The 21,715-nt window shown below is 35.6% G+C and overlaps 1 protein-coding gene across 1 annotated transcript; it reads left to right on the plus strand.

Moving 5' to 3' along the window:
* Positions 1-8,223: 8,223 nt before the first annotated feature.
* Positions 8,224-10,967, plus strand: LOC109208916 (tetraspanin-6). Its single transcript, XM_019372074.1, has 3 exons — positions 8,224-8,888; positions 9,988-10,301; positions 10,714-10,967. The coding sequence occupies exons 1-3, from the start codon at positions 8,397-8,399 to the stop codon at positions 10,751-10,753; spliced, it is 846 nt and encodes a 281-aa protein (XP_019227619.1). The 5' UTR covers positions 8,224-8,396; the 3' UTR covers positions 10,754-10,967.
* Positions 10,968-21,715: the final 10,748 nt, after the last annotated feature.

Genomic DNA, 21,715 nt, shown 5'->3' on the forward strand with positions numbered 1-21,715 from the left:
TATTTTTCATAATATTTCAACGGGAAGAAGCTTTGGAGAGCGAATTTCAAGGGAGATTTTCAGAGGGATTCATTGAGGTGAGGTCCTTGGTTCCTAAGCTCGTTATTATGGTGATTTTTATCATTGTAAGCATGAAATTTGAAGGAAAATCAGTGGTAAATTGGGGGTTAGGGCTTGGTTAATTGAAGAGCTTTGAGTGGTGATTTGAGGGACCATTTGAGGTCCGATTTTGGTACTTTTGGTATGACTGAACTCGTTAGAGTATGAGGATCCCGAATTTGTAAATTTTACCCAATTCCGAGACGTGAGCCTGGGAGGCGTTTTGCTCATTTTTCCTAATTTCGCGTATTAGCTTAGAATTAATTAGTTGAATTAGTTACTTGAAGTGTTATTTACATTATGCAATTACTTTAAATAGATTTGGGCCATTTGGAGTCGGATACTCGTGGCAAGAACGTGTTATAGATTTGATTGAGCTGGTTCGAGGTAAGTGGCTTGTCTAACCTCGTGTGGGGAAACTCCCCTTAGGATTTGGTACTGTGATATCTGAAATGCCTTGTACGTGAGGTGACGAGCGCGTACTTGTGCTGATTATTGAAAATCCTATTTTCCATTTAAATATCTATAATTCATATTTTACTTTACTGTTTACACTACTTGAACTTTGAGCTTACTGTTAGCTTAGGAAAGCATGCCTAAATGACTAAATTGTCTACTTGCTCAAACGGCCTTATCTGAACTCTTTGCAGCATGCTAGGTTAGAATTATCTGTCTATTTTGATAATAAATTGAATGGAGTTGATTATTCTTGTGTTGTTGTTGCGTGTTTACATTACGACTACGGGCGGTTCCCGGTAGATCCCCCTGCACAGCGATATGGACTATGGGACAACATCCGGGAGATCCACTGATTATTTATTTTTGGGGATACAGGACGGGATCCTGGTAGACCCCCGATTATTATCTCTAAGTTGAGTTGTATACCTTCTGTGAATATTTGCCTTGGTTGTGGTTATTGTTTCTCTCATTATCTGTATTTCTTTAGTACTGCTCGTCTTCCTTATATATTATTGTATTGATCGGTAGGGCCCTGACCTTCCTCGTCACTACTCAATCAAGGTTAGGCTTGGCACTTACTGGGTACCGCTGTGGTGTACTCATGCCCCTTTCCTGCACATGTTTTTGCGTGTGCAGATCCAAGTACTTCCACTCAGCCTTATCACCCTTGAGGCGAGGCATTTTCTATAGAGACTTCGAGGTTTATATGCCGCGTCCGCAGACCGAGGAGTCCCTTTCCATTCTCTGTAGTAGTATAGCCCTTCGGTATCTTGTTGTTGTTAGACATTTCTGGAGTTAGAGCATTTTATGTACTCTTAGCTTGTGATTCATGGGATTCCGAGTTTTGGGAGTGTTCAGTTGGAAATCTTGTATTGTTATATGCTGGGCGGCATCTTAAACACTGTTATATTTTGTTATCTTGGTTTTATTAGTTTTTTTGCCGCAATTTGTTTCTTTTTCTGCATTTGTTAGGCTTACCTAGTCGTAGAGACTAGGTGCCGTCACGACTGTTCACGGAGGGCGAACTCGGGTCGTGACAATTTCTTATGGTTTTTCTTTTGTAAACAAAACAATCAAAGCACGTTAGTAAAAAAGACAAGGATCAATTTAATTACACGGCTGTCTAGGCCCCACGGTGTGTGCCAAACTGTTTACTCATAAAACGGTACAGTTGAATTTATACGTGGTTTCTAGATAAGTGAACTAATTTGATCCAGAAATAAATAAAATAATAATTGAAGAATAATATGATACTTAGCCTTAGAATGTAGATAAAATAGCAGAAATAACGATTCGGGGCGCAACAATGATGAGATCAAAAGCAAGAAAGTAATGATATTAAGATATGTATAGAATGTAGTATAAGTTTGCCAGAAAATTCATGTCCTTTACAATGATAACATTTCTCTATTTATAACGGTGTCTAGGGAAGGAGTTCCTAGGATCATACCCTCCTTTAATGTCAATTATGAGGGTTGGTTCAATGCAGGTGGATATATCCATTCGAGAGGTAGTGGTCAAACCTTGATTCATTCTTGTAATTTTCTTTAACGTTATCGTCTAATATGACAATATGCAGGACTTTCGGCAAGTGGAAACAACTTGTTAAACGGAGGAATAGGATTGAAAGATCCATATGCGAAGCCTATCTTGCAAAGGAAACTGCCCATTTTTGTTCTTACTACTTCGACAATCATGTGTCATGTGCTAGAAATAGGCTCAATCAGCCAATGTCGTAATTGAGAATGATCCATTATATCCACCAATGTCCATATTCAATCAACCACACAGAGTTTCTAAAGATCAATCAAAAAGGGGCCTAAGTAGTGTGGAGTACAAATCAGCTTCAAATCATGTGTTGCTAAATTGTCCGGAAGTTCAACCCTTTCTTAAGTAAGTGTTGATGTAAGATTAATTTACATGGACTACTATTTAATTCAGTTGATGCAACTAACAAAATTTTGAATGTGTCACTCAGTGACTTTGTGAGTCAATTTGGCCATGATGTTGTATATTTTACATTTGAGGCATGGTTTAAACAGTATGTAAGTGCATCTTACATACTTTCTCACATGTGAATATACATACTTGGTCACTTATGAATATACTTGCTCACTTGTGATTTATTTAACACTACATGTAGGTAAATAATCTAAACAACGACATTAATCAATTTATAAAAGATCTTGGGGACCTGCACCTACGGTTATAACTATGTCTAAGTATTTTGTGAATGATTATAAATTTTACACCGAGTAATGCTCCAAGTATTAAAAAGACAATAACAGTGGGGTGTGTTTCAAAGGTAATGAAGGCAACCAGGATGGGGAAAATGATTATTATGGTGTGATAAATGAGATTCTAGAATTATCATATTCAGGTTGGCCAAATAAGAAGATCATAATTTTTCGATGCAAGTGGTTTGACCCAACACCTAGAAGAGGTACAAATGTACACTCGCAGTACAAACATAATTGAGGTTAATAAAAAGAGGGAGTATGATCGCTATGATCCTTTTATAATTGTAAAAAACGTTAGGCTAGTGTATTATGCTCCCTATCCATTGTGGAGGGATAAGGCTGATTGGTTGGTTGTAATCAAAACTAAGCTTGTTGGTAGCGTGGTAGTTGAGATTTGCTACATGTTGCTTACCAAAATGATACCTCAAGTGTTAAACAAATGGTGGATGATCAGTTAGAAAATGACTTGGAGCATCCTCAACGCATATTAGAAGAAGTTGATATGGAGGAATTAACAATCATAGAAAATGAGGACGAAGAATCACTTGATAAAAATGAACTAAGTGAAGAGGAAGAATTTTCGGACGAGGAAGGATACTTCGAAGACGACTAGCATGTTAGTTTTTTCAAGCGCTCTCAACTTATATTGATTTATATTCTCAATACTAACATTTTCTTTAATTTATGCAGATGACCGGTAAGGGTCGAGGTAGGTCTACGAAGGATAAGATGCCTATTCGTCATGAGGATAATGCTACACCCTCGCTTCCTTCCGCTCCACAATTGCATCCCTCCACTTCTAATGGCCGGCAACAATCTTCTAGGCACACATCTTTTCCACCACATCCATCTATTCATCAGAATATCTACCATTCACTCTCCCAGCAGTATTCTTACCATTCTCCACCATAGGGCTATACCCCACTTCCTCCACATGATCCTGCATGTAGTTACATGGGTCCATTGAGTCAGCAGTCATAGGGTCATGTGGCGATACGCCCGTCATCTGCTCCATTTGCTTCACCACCAGCTGGATCGCATCCATCTAGATTTCAGCCACCCGGATCACAACAATGGTCTGGATCGCAACATGGGTCTAGATCGCATCCATCTTCTTAAGCGACCCCGTCTCCTTCTCCACGGAGTTCATCTCCTAGCATTTCTAGACTTTACCTTCGGGATAGCAGTTCTAAGCCAGATGCCTCCCGTTCTATGAACGCTTCAGATTCATCAGAGGATGATGATCTAGAGGAAGTGCCGTATAATTGTTATCATAGGATGATCATCAAGCCCGAGGATAATGCGTAAGATTTATTTATTACTTTTTTATTTTTACTGAATTATAATAGCTAGTCTTGTTTATTTAATGTAATTGCTATGTTGCAGGTTCATACCTAATCATCGGACTACAAAGACAATCACTGAAGCTCTTGGTTGGTTCACCTTATGCAACTTGGAGTGAATTTCCACTGGAGCTCGTGGAGCAAAGTTTCAACTAATTTAAGGTTTTAATATAATTCTTATCTATTTAAGTATTATATTAATAATATTTTCATTTAACGTTGCACACTTCATTTGCAGACTAAGTGTGCCTAGGAGGACTGGCATAATAGTGCAATTCTTGCAAATTTTGTGTTCAAATGCCGTAAGTAACTACCTGATTCCTTCTGTTCTTCTCGGAAGAAGAGCAAGAAGCCTTCGTGGGTTCTACCGAATTTATGGGAGGAACTGCTGAGGCAGTGGACCACTGAGAAATTCGAGAAGAGGAGTGAACAGGGAAAAAAGGCCCAAGCATCTGAGAAGGGTGGCTCCTTGCACTGTGTGGGTGCAAGGAGCATGGGGACTGCAAGGAGACTACTGGTAATTCCTTAAAATATTTAAATCTATTTTTATCGAACTATATTTATATATTTTAATTTAGTAATCATTTTTTATTATATCTGTAGGAAAAAAAAATATGGGAGGAAGATGACTCATGATGAGTACTTCATGGAGACTCATATCCGAAAGAAGAAGGCACCGACAGATCCAAGTAGATGGGTCGTGGACCGGGCGGAAACTACGTATGTAAGTTTTATAACTACTATAACTTAAAATTAATATTTATAATATTATATAGTTAATAATTTTCTATCTTCTAAATAAAGGATCGCTACAAGACTAATGTGGAGGAGTACACTCAGAGCTTGCCACCAAATGAGCAAGGCGAACGACCACCCATTTCAGACGAAGAAGCGCAGAAGGTATGGTTGGATGTTGTCGGTGGTCCTAAAAAGGGGATAGCATACGACCTTCCAGAGAGATCATTTTAGCGCTACAAGGCTGGATTGCAAGGTATAGGGACTTCCGCCCAGGGCGAGGCAATTGATAGGTCGACTCTCTCATCTATGGAGAAGAAGATCGCAAAGTTGACATCAAAGTTTGAAGAGACAAAGGCTAGAGAACAAAAGAGAGATAAACAATTTGATACCATTCAAGTTCAGCTAGGAAAGAGGGACCAACAATTTAATATCCTTCAAGATCAGCTGGCCAATCTTCTTGCTAGTGGTGCTTTCCCGATTCCCTGGTCTTGCGAGCCTTCCCCAGATGCTAATCCTTCTCGTCGTGATCCTTCGAACCATGCTGACGATGAAGCTTCTAGTAGTGGAAATGGAAATGATGTAGTACAAAACACTCGTTGAATGATGTTTGAACTTTTAACTTGTGAAACATTTTGTTGCTGGGTATGATGTTTTGTTAATATAGTTTAGTGTGGATGAAGATGATGTTTTGTTAATATAGTTTTGATTGTTGTTATTGTTGTTATTGTTATTATTATTGGTTGAATGGTAGCAATGTAATGCTGCCATTATAGGTGATTGGTTGTTGGCAGGTGGTGCAGCTATAAAACAACTGTATTCTGCCAAAAAAATACCTAGAAAACCGACCTACGTCGGTCAGAAATGTTCATTTGATTTCCCATAAAATTAAATTTACCGACCGACTTCGGTCGGAATTTTTTATTTTAAATTTTAAATTTTTAGAGAATACCGATCGATTTCGGTAGGAATTAACTATTTTAAAAAATGAATAATTATATATTTTAACAATACAGACGGATTTCGGTCGGAATTGAATAATTTTAAAAAAAGAATAATTATAATTCCGACCAAATTCAGTCGCTAATTTAAAAATAATTAAAAATATTTTCAACAATACCGACCGAATTCGGTCGGTAACGTTATTTTGTGTCAAATAACTTGGTCAAAGTGCGTTGACAGTTATCGACCGACTTCGGTCGAAAAATATCGATCGTCTGCGGTCGTTTCCCGTTTGCGATTATTGTTTTTTCGACGAATTATAAACGGTCAGAAATCGGCTGGTTTTTGTTCGATTCCGACCGATTTCAATCGGTTTTTCAGGACGCTCTTTGGCAATTTTTTAGTAATGATATTATAGGATAGAGTTTCGGATTCTATTACATTCAAATTTGATTTGCTGGGTTGGAATTTATTTGCGTTAATTTAATAAATCTAGTAACATATATACAATATCCGAGCAAAAAATATTTGGTTCAGATAACCTCATAAACTATGGTATACATCTGCGTCTGCACTGGATAGCTCCTAAGAATAAATGGGTAAAGTAGTATATACTAAGATGTTTTTCATTTTCAAAGGCTCAAACTTAAAAAGCTGATAAATTCGCAACTACCTAACTACATACCTCGATGATCATAATGAAACACTTGGTGGTCTTAGGAAATGGACGCAAGGCATCTTTAGTATCAAAAGCTTAAAAGAATATATGTTTTAAATATCTAAAAAGGTTATCCACCATTTGCAGTCTTGAGTACACCTACTTGACTTAACTATAGAAAAGCTTAACATATAGTACTACCTAAAAACAATTCTCTACGACAATATGGCCCCTAAGAATTAGTGGAGCTAAAAAAAAAAAGAACCAGAATCTGATTAAAAAAAAAAAGGCAAAGAGAAGATAAGAGATTTATTTTGAATTATTCTATTCCCGCTTCACTTGGATATATACTAAAATACGTAGGGCTAATTCTAGTTCTCATTATGCTTTTGAAAAGGAGGCAATAATGGGTGCCCTTATTACTAGCTTTTAATTTTTGAAATGACTGAATGGTCCCTTATGCTTTCCTTGCTTTGAACAATTTGAGTGAATTGATGCCTTCTTCCTAGCTCCTCGTTTAGTTACTTAGTAATAAAGGAACTAAAAATGATCGACCTAAGACATATATATATACCTTAGAACTGTTTACACTTATAAGGGCGTAATTTCTTCAAAATTTAAGATTCCAGCTCGATTCATATACAAAATATTCTATTTGTCATTTTATTTTAAATACAACTGTGCTTAGTTAAGATAATATTTATGATAAATATAGTTTATTTTATGATAAGCATATAATCATAAGTTATAATAATTAATAAATTGACAAAAGTTTCTTAGTAAAAAATAAACCTAAATCGGACAAATATTTGAAGAGAAACAAACACTATCTTCATCACCACAACACTTAGAAAGCAATACACCAAAAATTTTATATGTCCTCATTCATTATATACAATTCAAAGATTAATACACAATCATATAGATACAAATATGCAAAGGAATAGAGAATTTGCTTATCTTAAATAGTCAATGAGAATTGCAGACTTGAAGAGGTAGGGGGAGGGGGGGGGGGGTTTAGGTTGAAACAATACTTGAGGCAGTGAGTATCGATGTAAGAGTTTTGTTCTAAAATAGAATATTTTAATGATAAAATAGTAAAAATCTTGGTCAATCTTAAAGTGCTTATAAGCTAAAAATTCATAAGCTGGAGGTGACCAGCTTATGCTTTTGGCTTATTTTTGACTTATAAGCAGCACTTGGCTTATAAGCACTTTTAACTTTACCAAGCGCGTATAGATAAGCCGAAAAGTGCTTATAAGCTAGTTTGACCAGCTTATAAGCTTAGCCAAACACCCTCTAAGTTAATAAGCAGCTGATCAAATAAATTTATAAATAATTTTTTATTTAGCTACACATTTGGTAAAATGTTGTCAAATTATACATACTGTATTTATATGTCACATGGATTAGCGACAGACAAATTCTGTAGTTAAATATCGAAATTAATCACTAATCTTACTTAGCAACGAATTAACAATAAATTATTATATTAGATACGAGCAATTTAACGATTAATTAACGATAAAGGTCATTACTAATTCCAATTATTTTAGTTATATAGAATGTGAAACATAGAATGTGACAATTTTATCAATTATTTACCACTACATTCTATGTGATTTACTTCATAGCTAAGAAATGCAAATCTTGGTCAGCCACTGTTATCCAAATAAAAATATTCCTTATTCCCCGTAAAGTAATAAAGGGATGGTCATATATACTCAAGTTCATAAGGTTCTTCTATTCGAAACAATTTGAACAAGCCAGCACAAGAAAGGAAAACCCAACACCATAAAGAAACCCTCCAAACCCCACCAAACCCCAATAACTCTCTAAGACATTCCTTCAATAACTCACACACATACACACACACTTGAGAGAAACTTAAAAGCTAGTGAATTAAGTAGCTAAAAGAACATGTATAGATTCAGTAACACAGTGATAGGTTTCTTGAATCTTTTCACACTCTTAGCATCAATTCCAATAATAGGAGCTGGATTATGGATGGCAAGGAGCAGTACAACATGTGAAAAATTCCTCCAAACACCACTCTTGTTTCTAGGTTTCATAATCCTCATAGTTTCATTGGCTGGTTTCATAGGAGCTTGCTTCCATGTTGCATGGGCACTTTGGCTATACCTTTTTGTCATGTTGTTCCTCATAGGGGCATTGATGGGGTTAACTGTGTTTGGTTTTGTGGTAACAAGCCAAGGTGGTGTAGTTGATGTGCCTGGGAAAGTGTACAAAGAGTATCATCTTGACAATTATTCAACATGGTTGAAGAAGAGAATTAAGGATCCTCAATATTGGATAACTATTAGGGCTTGTATTTTGGGTTCCAAGACTTGTGCTACTGTTATTACTTGGAGTCCATATGATTATCTTACCAAAGACTTGACTCCTATCCAGGTAAATCTTTTATTACTAACAACTTGTACAGGTGTTTTTTCTTTATTATTTTACAAATTTGGTGGTCTAATTCTAATACTCCATATGGTTTATGAAAACTTGTTGGTCTAAAATTCAACATGGTTTATGGAAGTGTCCTTTTCCTTCACTTCTTAAAAAAAAAAAGGAATTGTGTAACTTAGAAAAGAAAGAGGAAACAAGGGTGATTGTGTCTTCTTAATCAAATTACAACTTCGTATATTAAGATAATTAGTAGGATAGTACATCCAAGAAACAAATGAAATTATCTTTTCTTTATTTGTTTTTATTTTGTCTTGGTTGGAAGATCATTTAGTCATGAAGAAAAAACTTTTACCTCTTTCTTTATTGCTACTACTATTTGTTTTTGTCACTTCCCCTCCTCTGGGTGGAGGTTGGGTGGGGGTGAGGAGAGGAGGATTTATTCTTGGTAGGCGAATCTTTATTTGCAAATTAGAAGGAAGTGTGTGCGTGGGGGTTGGGGGTTGGGGGTTGGGGGTGGGGTGGGGTGGGGGTTAATGTTGTGGGAAGGAATAATATTTCAACTCTCCAAAAGGGTACAAAAATGTGTCTACATTTTACTTAATTAAATATTTTGCTTCTTTAAACGCATCTATATTTGATATACACTAAATTTATCTTTTAATTGTATTTTCTTCACATGTGTTTCTTCTAAGTTCCAACTATTTCCTTTAGTAAAATTTTAATCTTTTTGACAAGAACTTCACTTTTCTAAGGAACAAAAAGTACCAATTACCATTTCACATTTTTTTGCTGATATGTCATTAGACTAGAGGTAATTGTGACTGAATAATTATCACGATTTAAACAAACTCTTAAAAAGACGACATATTCTGCAATTCGAAGTTTCCTTAAAAGATTGAAAGAGGAAAACAATAACAGGATCAGTGTATTTTTTTTTTTTTTGCTTTAAGTTACATGCATAAAAAATGCAAAGTGTTTGATACAATTAATATAGTTTAACATATTATAAATTGTTACAATAGTTACTCAGGTTACCAATTAAGTCATATCATAGAAATTTATCTTTATATAAATATTTGGTTGTGTGAAATGGCAGTCAGGGTGTTGCAAGCCACCAACAGCATGCAACTATGGATTGACAACACTGTCACAGGACCCGGATTGTTACCGTTGGAATAATGACCCGAATTTGCTGTGCTATGAATGTGACTCTTGCAAAGCTGGAGTTCTTGAAGATGTGAGAAGAGATTGGCAAAAGATATCTGTTCTTAACATTGTCATGCTCCTCTTCCTCATTGGTATTTACTCCATTGGCTGCTGTGCTTTCCAAAACACTAAGCGGGCTGTATCCGATTACCCGCATGGCCAAAACCGTATGTCTAAAGTCCGACCCAGATGGGATTTCTACTGGTACGTCATCCTTCACCAATTTCCACCATACTTTTTTTTGAAGAGTACTTGAACAAATATATACTTGATTGTATAAATAAATTTGTACACTATCATGTCATATTTTTAATTAACTTTCTATAAAATTAGGATTCATAAATCATAATTCTGAAATTAAGCTGATACAATAGATAATCGAAGTAGTTAGTTATATTTCATGACAAATGAAGAAAACCAACTAAATGGAGGGTAAAGTGCTTTTGCTTTAGCTTGTGATTTCAATTCACCCAAACATACAAATTTCTAAAACAAATTATTATTTCCGAAATAACAACCAAGCTCCCTTTTATTTAAGAATGTATATTGTCCGATCAAATGAAGTCTTTAAATGTCTTTGACTTAGCTTTATTCCTATTGCTTTTTTGGTTTATAGGTGGAGATGGTGGCACGACAGAAGACGTCAGCTTTATTAGACCAAAAACTTGCCAAACTCTTCGTTTAGTGCACATCGTTCTGTAAAAGTTAAGGATCAAAAGGGATGTCACTTCTCTTTGTTTTCTCTTCAATCTCAATGAATATTTCAAGGAATTATTCCACAGCTTTTCTTTGTTTATCACAGCTTGTTTTGATCGCCTTTTCTGTACAAAGAAAAAGATTTTACTAGTTACTACTACACTTTGTTTCCCATTCTACGCTTTCCTTTCCACTTTTTATCTTTATTCTTTAGTCTAGTCCTTTCTCTCTCTCTCTCTCTCTCTTTTTTTTTTTTTTTTTTTTTTTTTTTTTGCAAATAAAGAATATTTATACTGCAAAATACTTTCGGAAAATATGTGCCTGCTAGACCCAGAAGTATAGCTAAGTTGAAGCAAGGGGTTAAGTTGAATCCTCTGTGAAAAATTATAATGTACGATAAAGTAAAAAGAATTTTTTTTATATATTTATTAGGTTTTTTTTTTTTTGGTCTTGATATATTTATCAGGTTGAATCCCCTTGACAGAAAATAAATTTCTAGTGAAGTGGCAAAGAAAGTTCAAAATAGTTTTAGGACATAAGTTCAAATCCCAGATGTGATTTTGTATTATTTTGGATCCTCTTGTATAACTTCCTCCAGTGGCTACCCTAGTAGACGTCCGGCGAGTTTAGCAACAGTTTAATTTGAACTTACAGGTAAATCTTTAATTTAAATCTCTGTGAACACAAGATTGGAATTATAGTAGAGTTACAAATAGTTACAACTTCATCCTATACCACACAATTGAAGGATTAAATTTTATCAAAGATTTTTCTCCGAAAACCTAAAACCATGGCACGCATGATTCTCTCCTTTCTGTTCGATTGCAAGCCAATCAATTTTTAAATTCTTTTTCGTTTTCAGAAGAAAGTTCTCAAATACATTGAGAATCTTATCATGGTGACATGACGGAAACAGAAAAGTTCTAGAATAGACAATTTACTACAAAGGGAGATAGAAAAAGAGAAAATTGCTTTTTTTGTTTCCTTTATTTTTTCTTGTGTAGAAGTTGTTAATTGAAGCGCTTAAGATTGAGACAAACACGATCGTCTTGTGTTCTTATTTTATTTGAGAATTTCGATATGGGCAAATCACTTTTCATTTTGAGTAAACGTGTTTACCGAACAGGTTGGACCGGGTTGATCATGGGAAACAATAGTCTGCCCGGTTAGTGTGACAAGCTGGGCTGGAGTTCCGGGCTGGTAGTTGGCCGAGAAATTCCGGGTTTAGGTGGGCCCGTTCGGGATTGGGCCTATCCGGGTCGAACTGGGCCAGCTTTTTTAGTGTATTATAATTTCTTGTTCAATGTAATTGATACTTGAGTGTGTACAAACTTCTAAATTATAAAATAAGTATTTTAAGACATAAAATTAAAATTTAAGCTTTAAAGTCTTAAATTTGAAATTTAAAAATTGAAATTAAGTGATAATATTTAATTATTTAATAAGACCAATATATAAGGAAAAAATTTCAAAGGCTTTTCATTTTATTGCATAATAATACTTCGAATTAACTTGCAAGTTCTATTTTGAATTTTTTATTTTTGCACTTGCAAATTAAAATTTACAATAATTAATAGAAAGAGTACATCACTTGCTTTGCATCATTTCGTAAGTTCTTCCATGTCAACATGTGGTTCTTGATTTCCGGTATTGCTTGAATCGAAACGATAAACCATTATATCTCCAATTTTTGGTCATTCGATTCATCTACCTCTTCACATCCTTGATTTCGTCGTTATGATCTTATCCAATCTCTGAAGCACACTAGAACTTCCAAAGCGTTGCTACCCAATGAGTGACATGTATCTCCTAGATGCTGCCTTGCTTGGCTTAATGCCCTCTCTTATGCAATTGTTGAAATCGGCACATTTAATACGTCTCGAGCCATGGCCTAAAGAACAGGGAATTGATTTGATTTGGTCTTTCACCAAGCCACTGATAGAATTTCCTTTGTGCGGGGTTCTATTGCCTTTTGCAAGTAGAATTGGAGTTCATCAACATTTCTGCTACCGGGCTGTTGATGCTCACTTAGTGTAAATCAAATTAAATAATTTTCAATACTGTCATCTTCCTCCATAGCACCAGATGCGGATGCGGATGTAGAAACTGAATTTGAAGGAATATTTACATTTGCATCTACAACAGAAGAAGCACCAACAACGTTAGCATAATAATTATATAAAGCTTGTAAATTTTTTCGTTGATCAGAATTGCAAGTGCTAATATTAGGTATTTCAGTTGGTCTAATATCCATATAGACATATAAAGCATTGATTAATTGACGACAAGTAGCCATCTTGATAGAAGGATTTAAAATAGCACCAATTAGGTAAATAAGGGGAATTGGATAAAAATATTTCTTAAATTTTTCTAGCATAGATTCTACAACAGAACTATATCCTTCTTTCTTCTTGAAATTATGGAGCGAAAGAGAAATTTTAGCCATAAATACTAAACCATTTGCATTAGCAGGATAATAAGCTCCAGAAAACTCAAGTGTAGCTACATAAAATTATTGTAACTTTTTTATAACATATTCAATGACATTCCAAGTACTAGATGTTGACAAACGATTAGGATAGGTACAATGAGAATTAGCAACTTTAGTTATAGGCATTCTATATTTCTAACAGAATCTTAGGAATAAATAAGTATAATTCCACCTAGTAACTATTTCTTCAGGCATGAGTCTTGGTCTTAGTCTATATTGTTCACACTTATCCTTAAATACATTAAATCTAGCACTGCTATTATTTTCTTCAATTACACTAACAAATCTTCTAACTAAAGTAATCTCATTTTTAAATAATTCAAGGCCACTCTTAACAATAAAATTATAAATATGACATGCACACATAACAGAAATATTTCAAGAAGTGGTGGGGTTAATTGTAATTTTAATAGTGAAATAGCAGCATTATCTTTAGAAACATTATCAAAAGATATACACAAAAAAAATTCTTCAAGATTAAAAGTACAACAAGTTCATGAATAGTATTACTTATAAATATTACAGTATGACTTTGATCTTCATCATATTTAAAATCAATAATACGTTTTTGTATACAAAAATTATCATCTATCCAATGGCATGTAATAATCAAATAATCCTTTTCATTAACAACACGACCAATATCAGAAGTAAGAGAAACTCTACAAGGAAGACTAGCGAACAAATAACGGATATATATTACATATTATCCAAAAAGTGTAAAGGTATCAGCTCTACAAGTACTCCTACGAATACCTTTAAATAAAGGTTTATAAATTCTTTGAATATAAGTAACAAGATATGGTGAAGAAGTAAAACTAAAAGGTAAACAACCTAAAATAATTATTTTAGCTAATTCTTCCCTATCTTTCAATATATCGTATTTACCTAATAAATCACTAGTACCGGGGTTAAGTTTTTGTTGGCCAGATTGTTCATCAGCGCCCTATACAATAGGGTGGTTATCTACCATGTGCCTACGAAGTTGGCTCGTTCCCCCTTGCATACCTTCGGTCTCATTTTTATAAACTTCATGACAAATATTACATCTTACATAATTATTATCTTCTCCTAGTCTAGTAAAAAATTCTTAATACTTACTTCTCGATGTTCGATTCTTACCTATATTACCGCAACCGCCACCCGTAGTGATTTCAGTAGTAGTATCAGGTATAAGTGGTGGTGTTTCAAGATTATCAGGTAACTCAATATTATCAAAATTATCATCTATACCATAATCTTCTTGTAGTTTCTCCAAAATTATCATCGTATTTACCTAATAAATCGCTAGTATCCAGTTAAGTTTTTGTTGGCCAGATTGTTCATCAGTGCCCTATACAATAGGGTGGTTATCTACCATGTGCCTACGAAGTTGGCTCGTTCCCCCTTGCTTACCTTCAGTCTCATGTTTATAAACTTCATGACAAATATTACATCTTATATAATTATTATCTTCTTCTAGTCTAGTAAAAAATTCTTAATACTTACTTCTCGATCTTCGATTCTTACCTATATTTCTGCAACCCCCACCCGTACTAATTTCAGTAGTAGTACCAGGTGTAAGTGGTGGTGTTTCAAGATTATCAGGTGACTCAATATTATCAAAATTATCATCTATACCATAATCTTCTTGTAGTTTCCCAAATTATTTTTCGAATGTAAAGTAACTCTAAGTAAATGGGCGAGTCCTAGGGTTAGCTAATCCCTTTGGAAACATTAAAGAACAAGAATAATTAAAGAAACAATAACTCACTTCAATATAAATAAAAATCGTTCAATACATAAGCACAACATGATTTTTAATCCACACTTTAAATATGAATATTCCCATAAACAAGATTTAAGTGTTGGAAGAAATACTACACACATAGATATACAGTACAAAGCAAGAAAATGAAAAAATGAACATAAATGGGTTAGAAATTCTTAACCCAAAGCTTCAAATCTTCATGATCAAAATTGTGTGCGCAAGAACCCTATCTCCAAAATGTGTTTTCTAGTCAAGATACTGAAAATTAAGCCAAGATGTCCAAAGACCGCCAAAGAAGTGTTTCCAATAAGCTAGGCCGTGTATTTGTAGGTTTGCAATAGAGAAAATGTGAAATACCAAGACTGTCCATACCTGAAGCCTGTTGACCGCACCTGCGGAAGAATCCTCGCAGATGCGAAACCACTGGAGCATTTTGCACTATTTCAACTCTCTTTTGCTTAATTCCACTTCATTTGATTTCAATTCTCTTCAAAACTTCATTTCCCTGAAAATCTAGCAAATACACACCATAAACAACCTCATATAATAATTAAAGGACACAAAATCTAAAGAAAATAAACTAAAATAAATGGTAAAATCACCATTCATCAGTCAACTCTTCCAAGTTAAGCTTAAATCATGAAATTCATTCTTCCAAATCGATTCCGAATAACCTGAAAACCAAAACAGACGATTCACACAAGTCATAATACATCACACGGAGCTACTCATGCCCTCAAACTACCGAGCGAAGTGCAAGTGCTCAAAAAGACCGATCGGGTCATTACATTTTCCCCTACTTAAACATACGTTCGTCCTCGGACGTGCCAATGGTTGTTCCTAAGCCTCCAGACCGCTGTGTAACCTTACCATGCACATACCCGGGGGTGATCCTACGTCACCCTACTCCATATACGCCTGACGACGCAACCTAACTGAAGATCCTTTATTTAACCTTAGCCCATACACCTTGGAGCCCAAATTACCAACATCCGGAACTCCTTACAAGACCCAAATCTCGCACCTACACACTGTATAAGTCTGAACAAGCTATATCAAGCCATAACCATAACCCAAGACACAATAACGTGATACCCGACACAACTCAAATACTCACCGCAACAACTTCCAATGCGATAGCTACTCGATAACCAACCCAATACCAGTAACAAACCTCATATCAAATAATACCTCGCTCTAAAACCTTTGTACACTGCTGATGATGAAAGAAACACGTAGAAACTCATAACCACTTATCAGATCAACAAGTCATGGAACTCTCCCTCATCCAAGGAGAACCAAAACCAAATTCCAAGCTGACTCCCTATGTTATTCCTTCAAACACACTGTAATCAAATCCGATAGTATCCATTCTAGGTCCAATGACCTTACCTCATCCAGCACAACTATCCTGTTGACATGCCACATCAATACTACTTAGAATCACAACCTGTGCAATCCGTGCACCAATAAGCAACAATTCAAATGTACCCAAAAATGGAAAATGACTCAAATGAGAGAGCCGTCCCGCAAGCTCAAAATGTACCACCAGAATACAATGATAAGAATCCATAACACACTGTAGAACCAAAATATATGAATCTAAACAAAGGATCATACCCCAACATAACTTTGCTACAATGCGTGGACCCATCCAATCACTGGCCCACATGAAATACCTTAAGTCACAATGCTTAAAATTAACAACCACGCGCAATTCGACATCAAATAACGAAGCTGATGGTCGTCCAAAATGCATATATTTACCCATTGTTATCTTATATTCTAGTACTTTTACTCGTCATTTGAGTGTTAATTATATTACATTATGCTTAATATTATATTTTAATTGTGTAGGAATAAAATGGTATGAAGATGAAGAGATTTGGAGAAAAATTGGATAAAACGCGAAAGAAGAAAAAAGAAAATTAAATTAATAAAAAAAGGGGGGGGGGACACCCTTTGAGTTTTGTCCCCCCAAGTAGAAGACAAACACTTTCAATTGAAATCAAACAAGTAAAGAAGACCTGGCAGCGCAAGAATTGAAATTGTGAAAAACGTCCACTGTTTTCAGCGCCAGGATCAACGCCTAGCGCTAGCCTGAATGCTGTGTTGCGGGGGTTTTCCTATTTCATCCGGGACAATATTATTTCGGCCCTACACGGTTCCAACTCGTATAAAAGGGGTCCTAAACCTAATTTGGAGGAGATCGAACATACTTGGAAGGAGAATTCACGTGGAGGAACACACAACACGCTTGGAGGAGGCTTTCAACTAGTTTTTCTTCTCTTCTCTTCCTTTAATTTTATAGTTTATTAGTTCTAGAGTTTTGGGTGCTACATGAACGTTGTAGTTTGAAGCTTGAATTGTTCTTATTATTTTATCATATTGGTTTATTTATTCCATCTTGCGCTTAATTATTTGATTGATTGATCACCAATTGAATACTATCTACGAATCTAGGATTGAACTCGGTCGAGGGAATTCTAGATTGCATATAAGATTGAGTAGAGCAAGATCTTATCTCTTAGGGGGAGCAGATTTGCGGTTAGGATAGGAATATGCCTAATCGCCTTGCTTGGTTATTATACGGGAATTGTAAATGCGTTCTTGTTAATTCTAATTCAATAGGAATATAGGCGTTAGGTTAGTTTGAATAGACGAGTCGTACTTCGGGAGAAGGCTACGAGCAATATTAACCCTGTCAATCAATAAACAAGATAAATTAATTAGATAATTTAAGTGAAAAACTCAACGGGATTGTTAGCTAACCCATAGCTCTAGAATATTCACTTGTCGCGCCCCCTTTTTCTCGCGAAATCGGGTTTGTGACATTTGGGAAGACAACTCGTTCCCTTTTGGGAATTGGGTTTTGAATTGAAGAGTCGCCACCTAGAGTCGTGATTTAAGTGCATTAGGACACTAAGAAGGGTTTGAGTCAAGTAACCAGAGATTGGGTAAGGGCTTGAAATTATCCCGAGGGGAAGGTGTTAGGCACCCCTCAGGATCCACTAGTATGGTTCCCGACCAAACTATTGTTGTGACTTAAATACAAATAACACATAGGCAAGTAAGAGTTTCAAATAAGAGGGGATTTTCATGTAATGGTCACAAATAAACAAAGTCGGAAAGAACTAAAGAGAGTTGATTTTTTTAGAAGAAATGGTTTTAAAAGATTTAAAAGAAACAAAGAACAAAGGGAAAAGGGATCCTAGGTTTATTAATAATATGGATCACCCCACACAACATCCGGTAATCACTCCTTAATGAGGGGCTACACGTGATGTTATCGCGTGGTCATCATATCCATATCTACCCTTTCCCACCCCGTTAAGGTATTAAAGCACGGAATGGTCTCGTTTACCTATTGCATGCTATTACCCGCCCCAATCCTATCAGTCCCGGAGGTACTTGAGACTACTAATCGTAAAGGGAGGAGATATTGGCTTATTTGTTGTTTCAAAAGGTAAAATACTAAGGCGACAGGCAAAAACACATATAGCAAGTTTGGGGAAAGCATATAAGCAAATACAAGGCTCAAATACACCTCCTTTAAACAGAGAAAGCAAGTGATTAGCATGACTTACACATACTGTTTAGGGTCTAATTAAAACTTAAAGGTTGAGGCAGACTGATTTATTACATAGTTCAGATAAGAAGCCCGAAACAGGCCTACCTATTGGTTGTAGCTAATAAAATCCGATTCAGTTTATAATTTTACCCTAAGGTTTGCCTAAGTGTTGGACGAGGGTCCTATAGGCATGATATCTACTGATTTCAGAAACAATGAAAGAAACTAAATGGGTACTGATTGAGAAAGGTTGCCAGATTATTAAAGGAAGACAAGTTTTAGCAAAAGGTTATAAGTTCTGCAAATGGTAACACATCGTTATTACTGGTTTTAGACTTATAAGCGAGTGAAGCGATTCAGACTTGATTAATAGCTCCTGTAGACATGCTTTCTATGCGTTGTTGACTTTAAACCCTTTCATAGACATGGTAAATGCAGAAAACCTATAAACATGATATCTAGGTGTTGTATTTTATAGGAACATGATATCTAATTGCAATTGATTATTTAAGGCCTATAAACATGTTTGCCTAATGAAAGTGGATATGCAAGATTTAGAAAGACCTATATGCATATGCAGAATTTTGATTTCGAATAATTGTAGACATGGCATCTATATGAGAGAATGCAGGATCCCTATAGACATGGTATCTATATATGAGAGAATGCAGGATTCCTAAAGACATGTTATCTATATATGAGAGAATGCAGAAATTCAGAAACTCCTATAGACATGGTATCTATATATGAGAAAATGCAGGATTCCTAAAGACATGTTATCTATATATGAGAGAATGCAGAAATTCAGAAACTCCTATAGACATGGTATCTATATATGAGAAAATGCAGGATTCCTAAAGATATGTTATCTACCCTTTGCATACATGGTTACCCCTACCCTTTTTCACTAGCCATCCCCGAGAGTTTTATTACAAAGTTATTACAGCCGTGAAAAAAGAAGAAGTAAAGAAATACATCAGAAATTAAGAAAAAGGTACAACCAAGGAGAGCCTGATTCAGGCTTCCTATCTGAAGTATGAAGCAAACCAACTCCAAGAGATCATATTTCAAAGCCTTTATCCCATTTGGGGTGTGTCAAAGTTCCCTAAGAGCCTCGAAAAGGACTCCGGGCAATGCTCACACCCAAATGCATCACCAGATTAAGACATAGTGCAGTGTGGAAGGGCCAGCCCTCAGGTGTCCAAGTTCAGAGGGAACTCAAGGTCCCAAGGCAAGGCTCACAAGAGGGGGGGGGGGCGAACTTAAGGACTAAGAGAGAGTGCAAGTGCAGAAGCAGAGTTCTGAAAGGGGAAAGGGAAAAGGGAAACAACTTAAATCAGTACACATAAGGGTATAGGGGAATGGGGGAGTTGCAAGAGGCAAAAGGCAGGCTGATGGGCATACCCAGCAATGGGAGATGCTGGCACAACCTTAGGCTTGTTGGAACATCTTGTTTAGAGGTTAAGACCCCCATTGGATTAAACTTAATTCATGGACAACAACTCACATTGCCATGTCATAAGTCATAACCCAAAACACATAGGGAGTAATTGGGGGTAGGGATTCATTACAAACAATCAGAAAAGAATCAACATGCTAGTTTAAATATTTAACTATGCACCAGCAGTAAAGTAGACATGGATACAAAAGCTGTAAATAAACACATTGTGATGATGCTGAAGCTTAAATTAGGACATACCAGTTTCAAAGAAACAAATAGAGAAAAAGCAATAGGTCTTGTGAACAGGCCACAGTGCAGGCAAAGAGAGAATACTATTATGAGTAAGTATGAGTTCAGAAGAGGTTGTGAATTGTGAAGTGAAGGATTGTAAAATCGTGTGTGCTGTGTGTTAAAGAGTCGTGCATTTATAGTGTTGAAAACCAGGCAGAAATAAGGTAAGAAAATAGTTAAGGAACTAATTGTCAATTAAGCATCAATTACACAAGACTTCCCTTTAATTAAGGGATTCAGATTCAAGCGGGTAAAATAATTTAAGGAAAGAAATTGAATAAGCCTTTGTGCAAAGCATGCAATCAGGGGTAAATACATAGGGGTTTTAATAAAGGGAAGAATTTTGAAATACACGGTTAAAACAAATAAGGTAAGGATCCATCAGTATTCAGTAAATCAAGGGGCACAGAGATTTTGTAAGCATTGGTCCACCAATGAACCAAGTCAGAAAAGCTAAGGAAAACTTTGACTCAAATCGAGTAAACAGGGAAGTCAGCGAACATGGAAAGAAAATCAATCAAACTTATACAAAGGAAGTCAGAAACCAATCACAATTGAAAGCCATTTAGAAGGGAAGTTCAGCACAAATAAAGAGTACACAAGTATCAGGCATGCGAGGCTGAATTTAGGACAACGTGAAAGTGTCATGCAATTGCAAAAATAAGTAAGTGGTAGACTATGGTAATTCAGCGATAGCACGCGGAAAAGGGGTCAAGTAAAGGTCTTATAGAGTTTAGCAAAAGTCAAAATCATATGAAGAAACAAAATTGAGGCAATGATTTTGAAACATAACGAAGCAGTAGATGAAACAACTCTAGGAACTCAAATAGGCCCAAATATTAGGGCTTTTTTTTTTTAAATCAAGCAAGTTCAGGGTCGAAGCACAAGCAAGTCACATAGCCAATAGTCTCAAAACTCGGAAGAACCCCCAAATTCTAGGGTTTCTACCATTGATCGAGAGCAGAGATGAGAACAAGTAAATCAGGCAGAAGTACTTAACGAAATACATTTGGAAATCTCAGAACGGAACTGAAACCTTTAACAAGCATCTCTCAGTCAAAGAAACTTATGAGAAACATAGTAAAAGAACAATATGCGAAACAACAGTAGAAGAACTAGTAGAAGAAACAAATAAGAACATGGTAGGAAAATCTTAACAAGAGCACAGTAGGAGCAACATAATAGAAGAGATTTAACAAGAACACAGTAGGAGAAACATAGTAGAAAACACACAAGAGAAGAAGAAAATCAGAGAAACATAACTCAAAACCCTAGATCGGAAAATAAAGGTTTTGAAAGCATAACTTTTGAAAAATATCAGAAAATCGTTTAAAAACTTAGGGAAAGCATAAATCTGGAATAGATCTAAAGAGATCAG

Source organism: Nicotiana attenuata, unplaced genomic scaffold (assembly GCF_001879085.1).
Source record: "Nicotiana attenuata strain UT unplaced genomic scaffold, NIATTr2, whole genome shotgun sequence".
Classification (NCBI taxonomy): Eukaryota; Viridiplantae; Streptophyta; class Magnoliopsida; order Solanales; family Solanaceae; genus Nicotiana; species Nicotiana attenuata.

Excerpts from the sequence above, each read along its gene's own strand:
- LOC109208916 (XM_019372074.1), top strand. The coding sequence starts at position 8,397 with ATGTATAGATTCAGTAACACAGTGATAGGTTTCTTGAATCTTTTCACA. Across the intron at positions 8,889-9,987 it reads AAGACTTGACTCCTATCCAG|TCAGGGTGTTGCAAGCCACC; the intron begins GTAAATCTTTTA and ends GTGAAATGGCAG. Across the intron at positions 10,302-10,713 it reads CCCAGATGGGATTTCTACTG|GTGGAGATGGTGGCACGACA; the intron begins GTACGTCATCCT and ends TTTGGTTTATAG.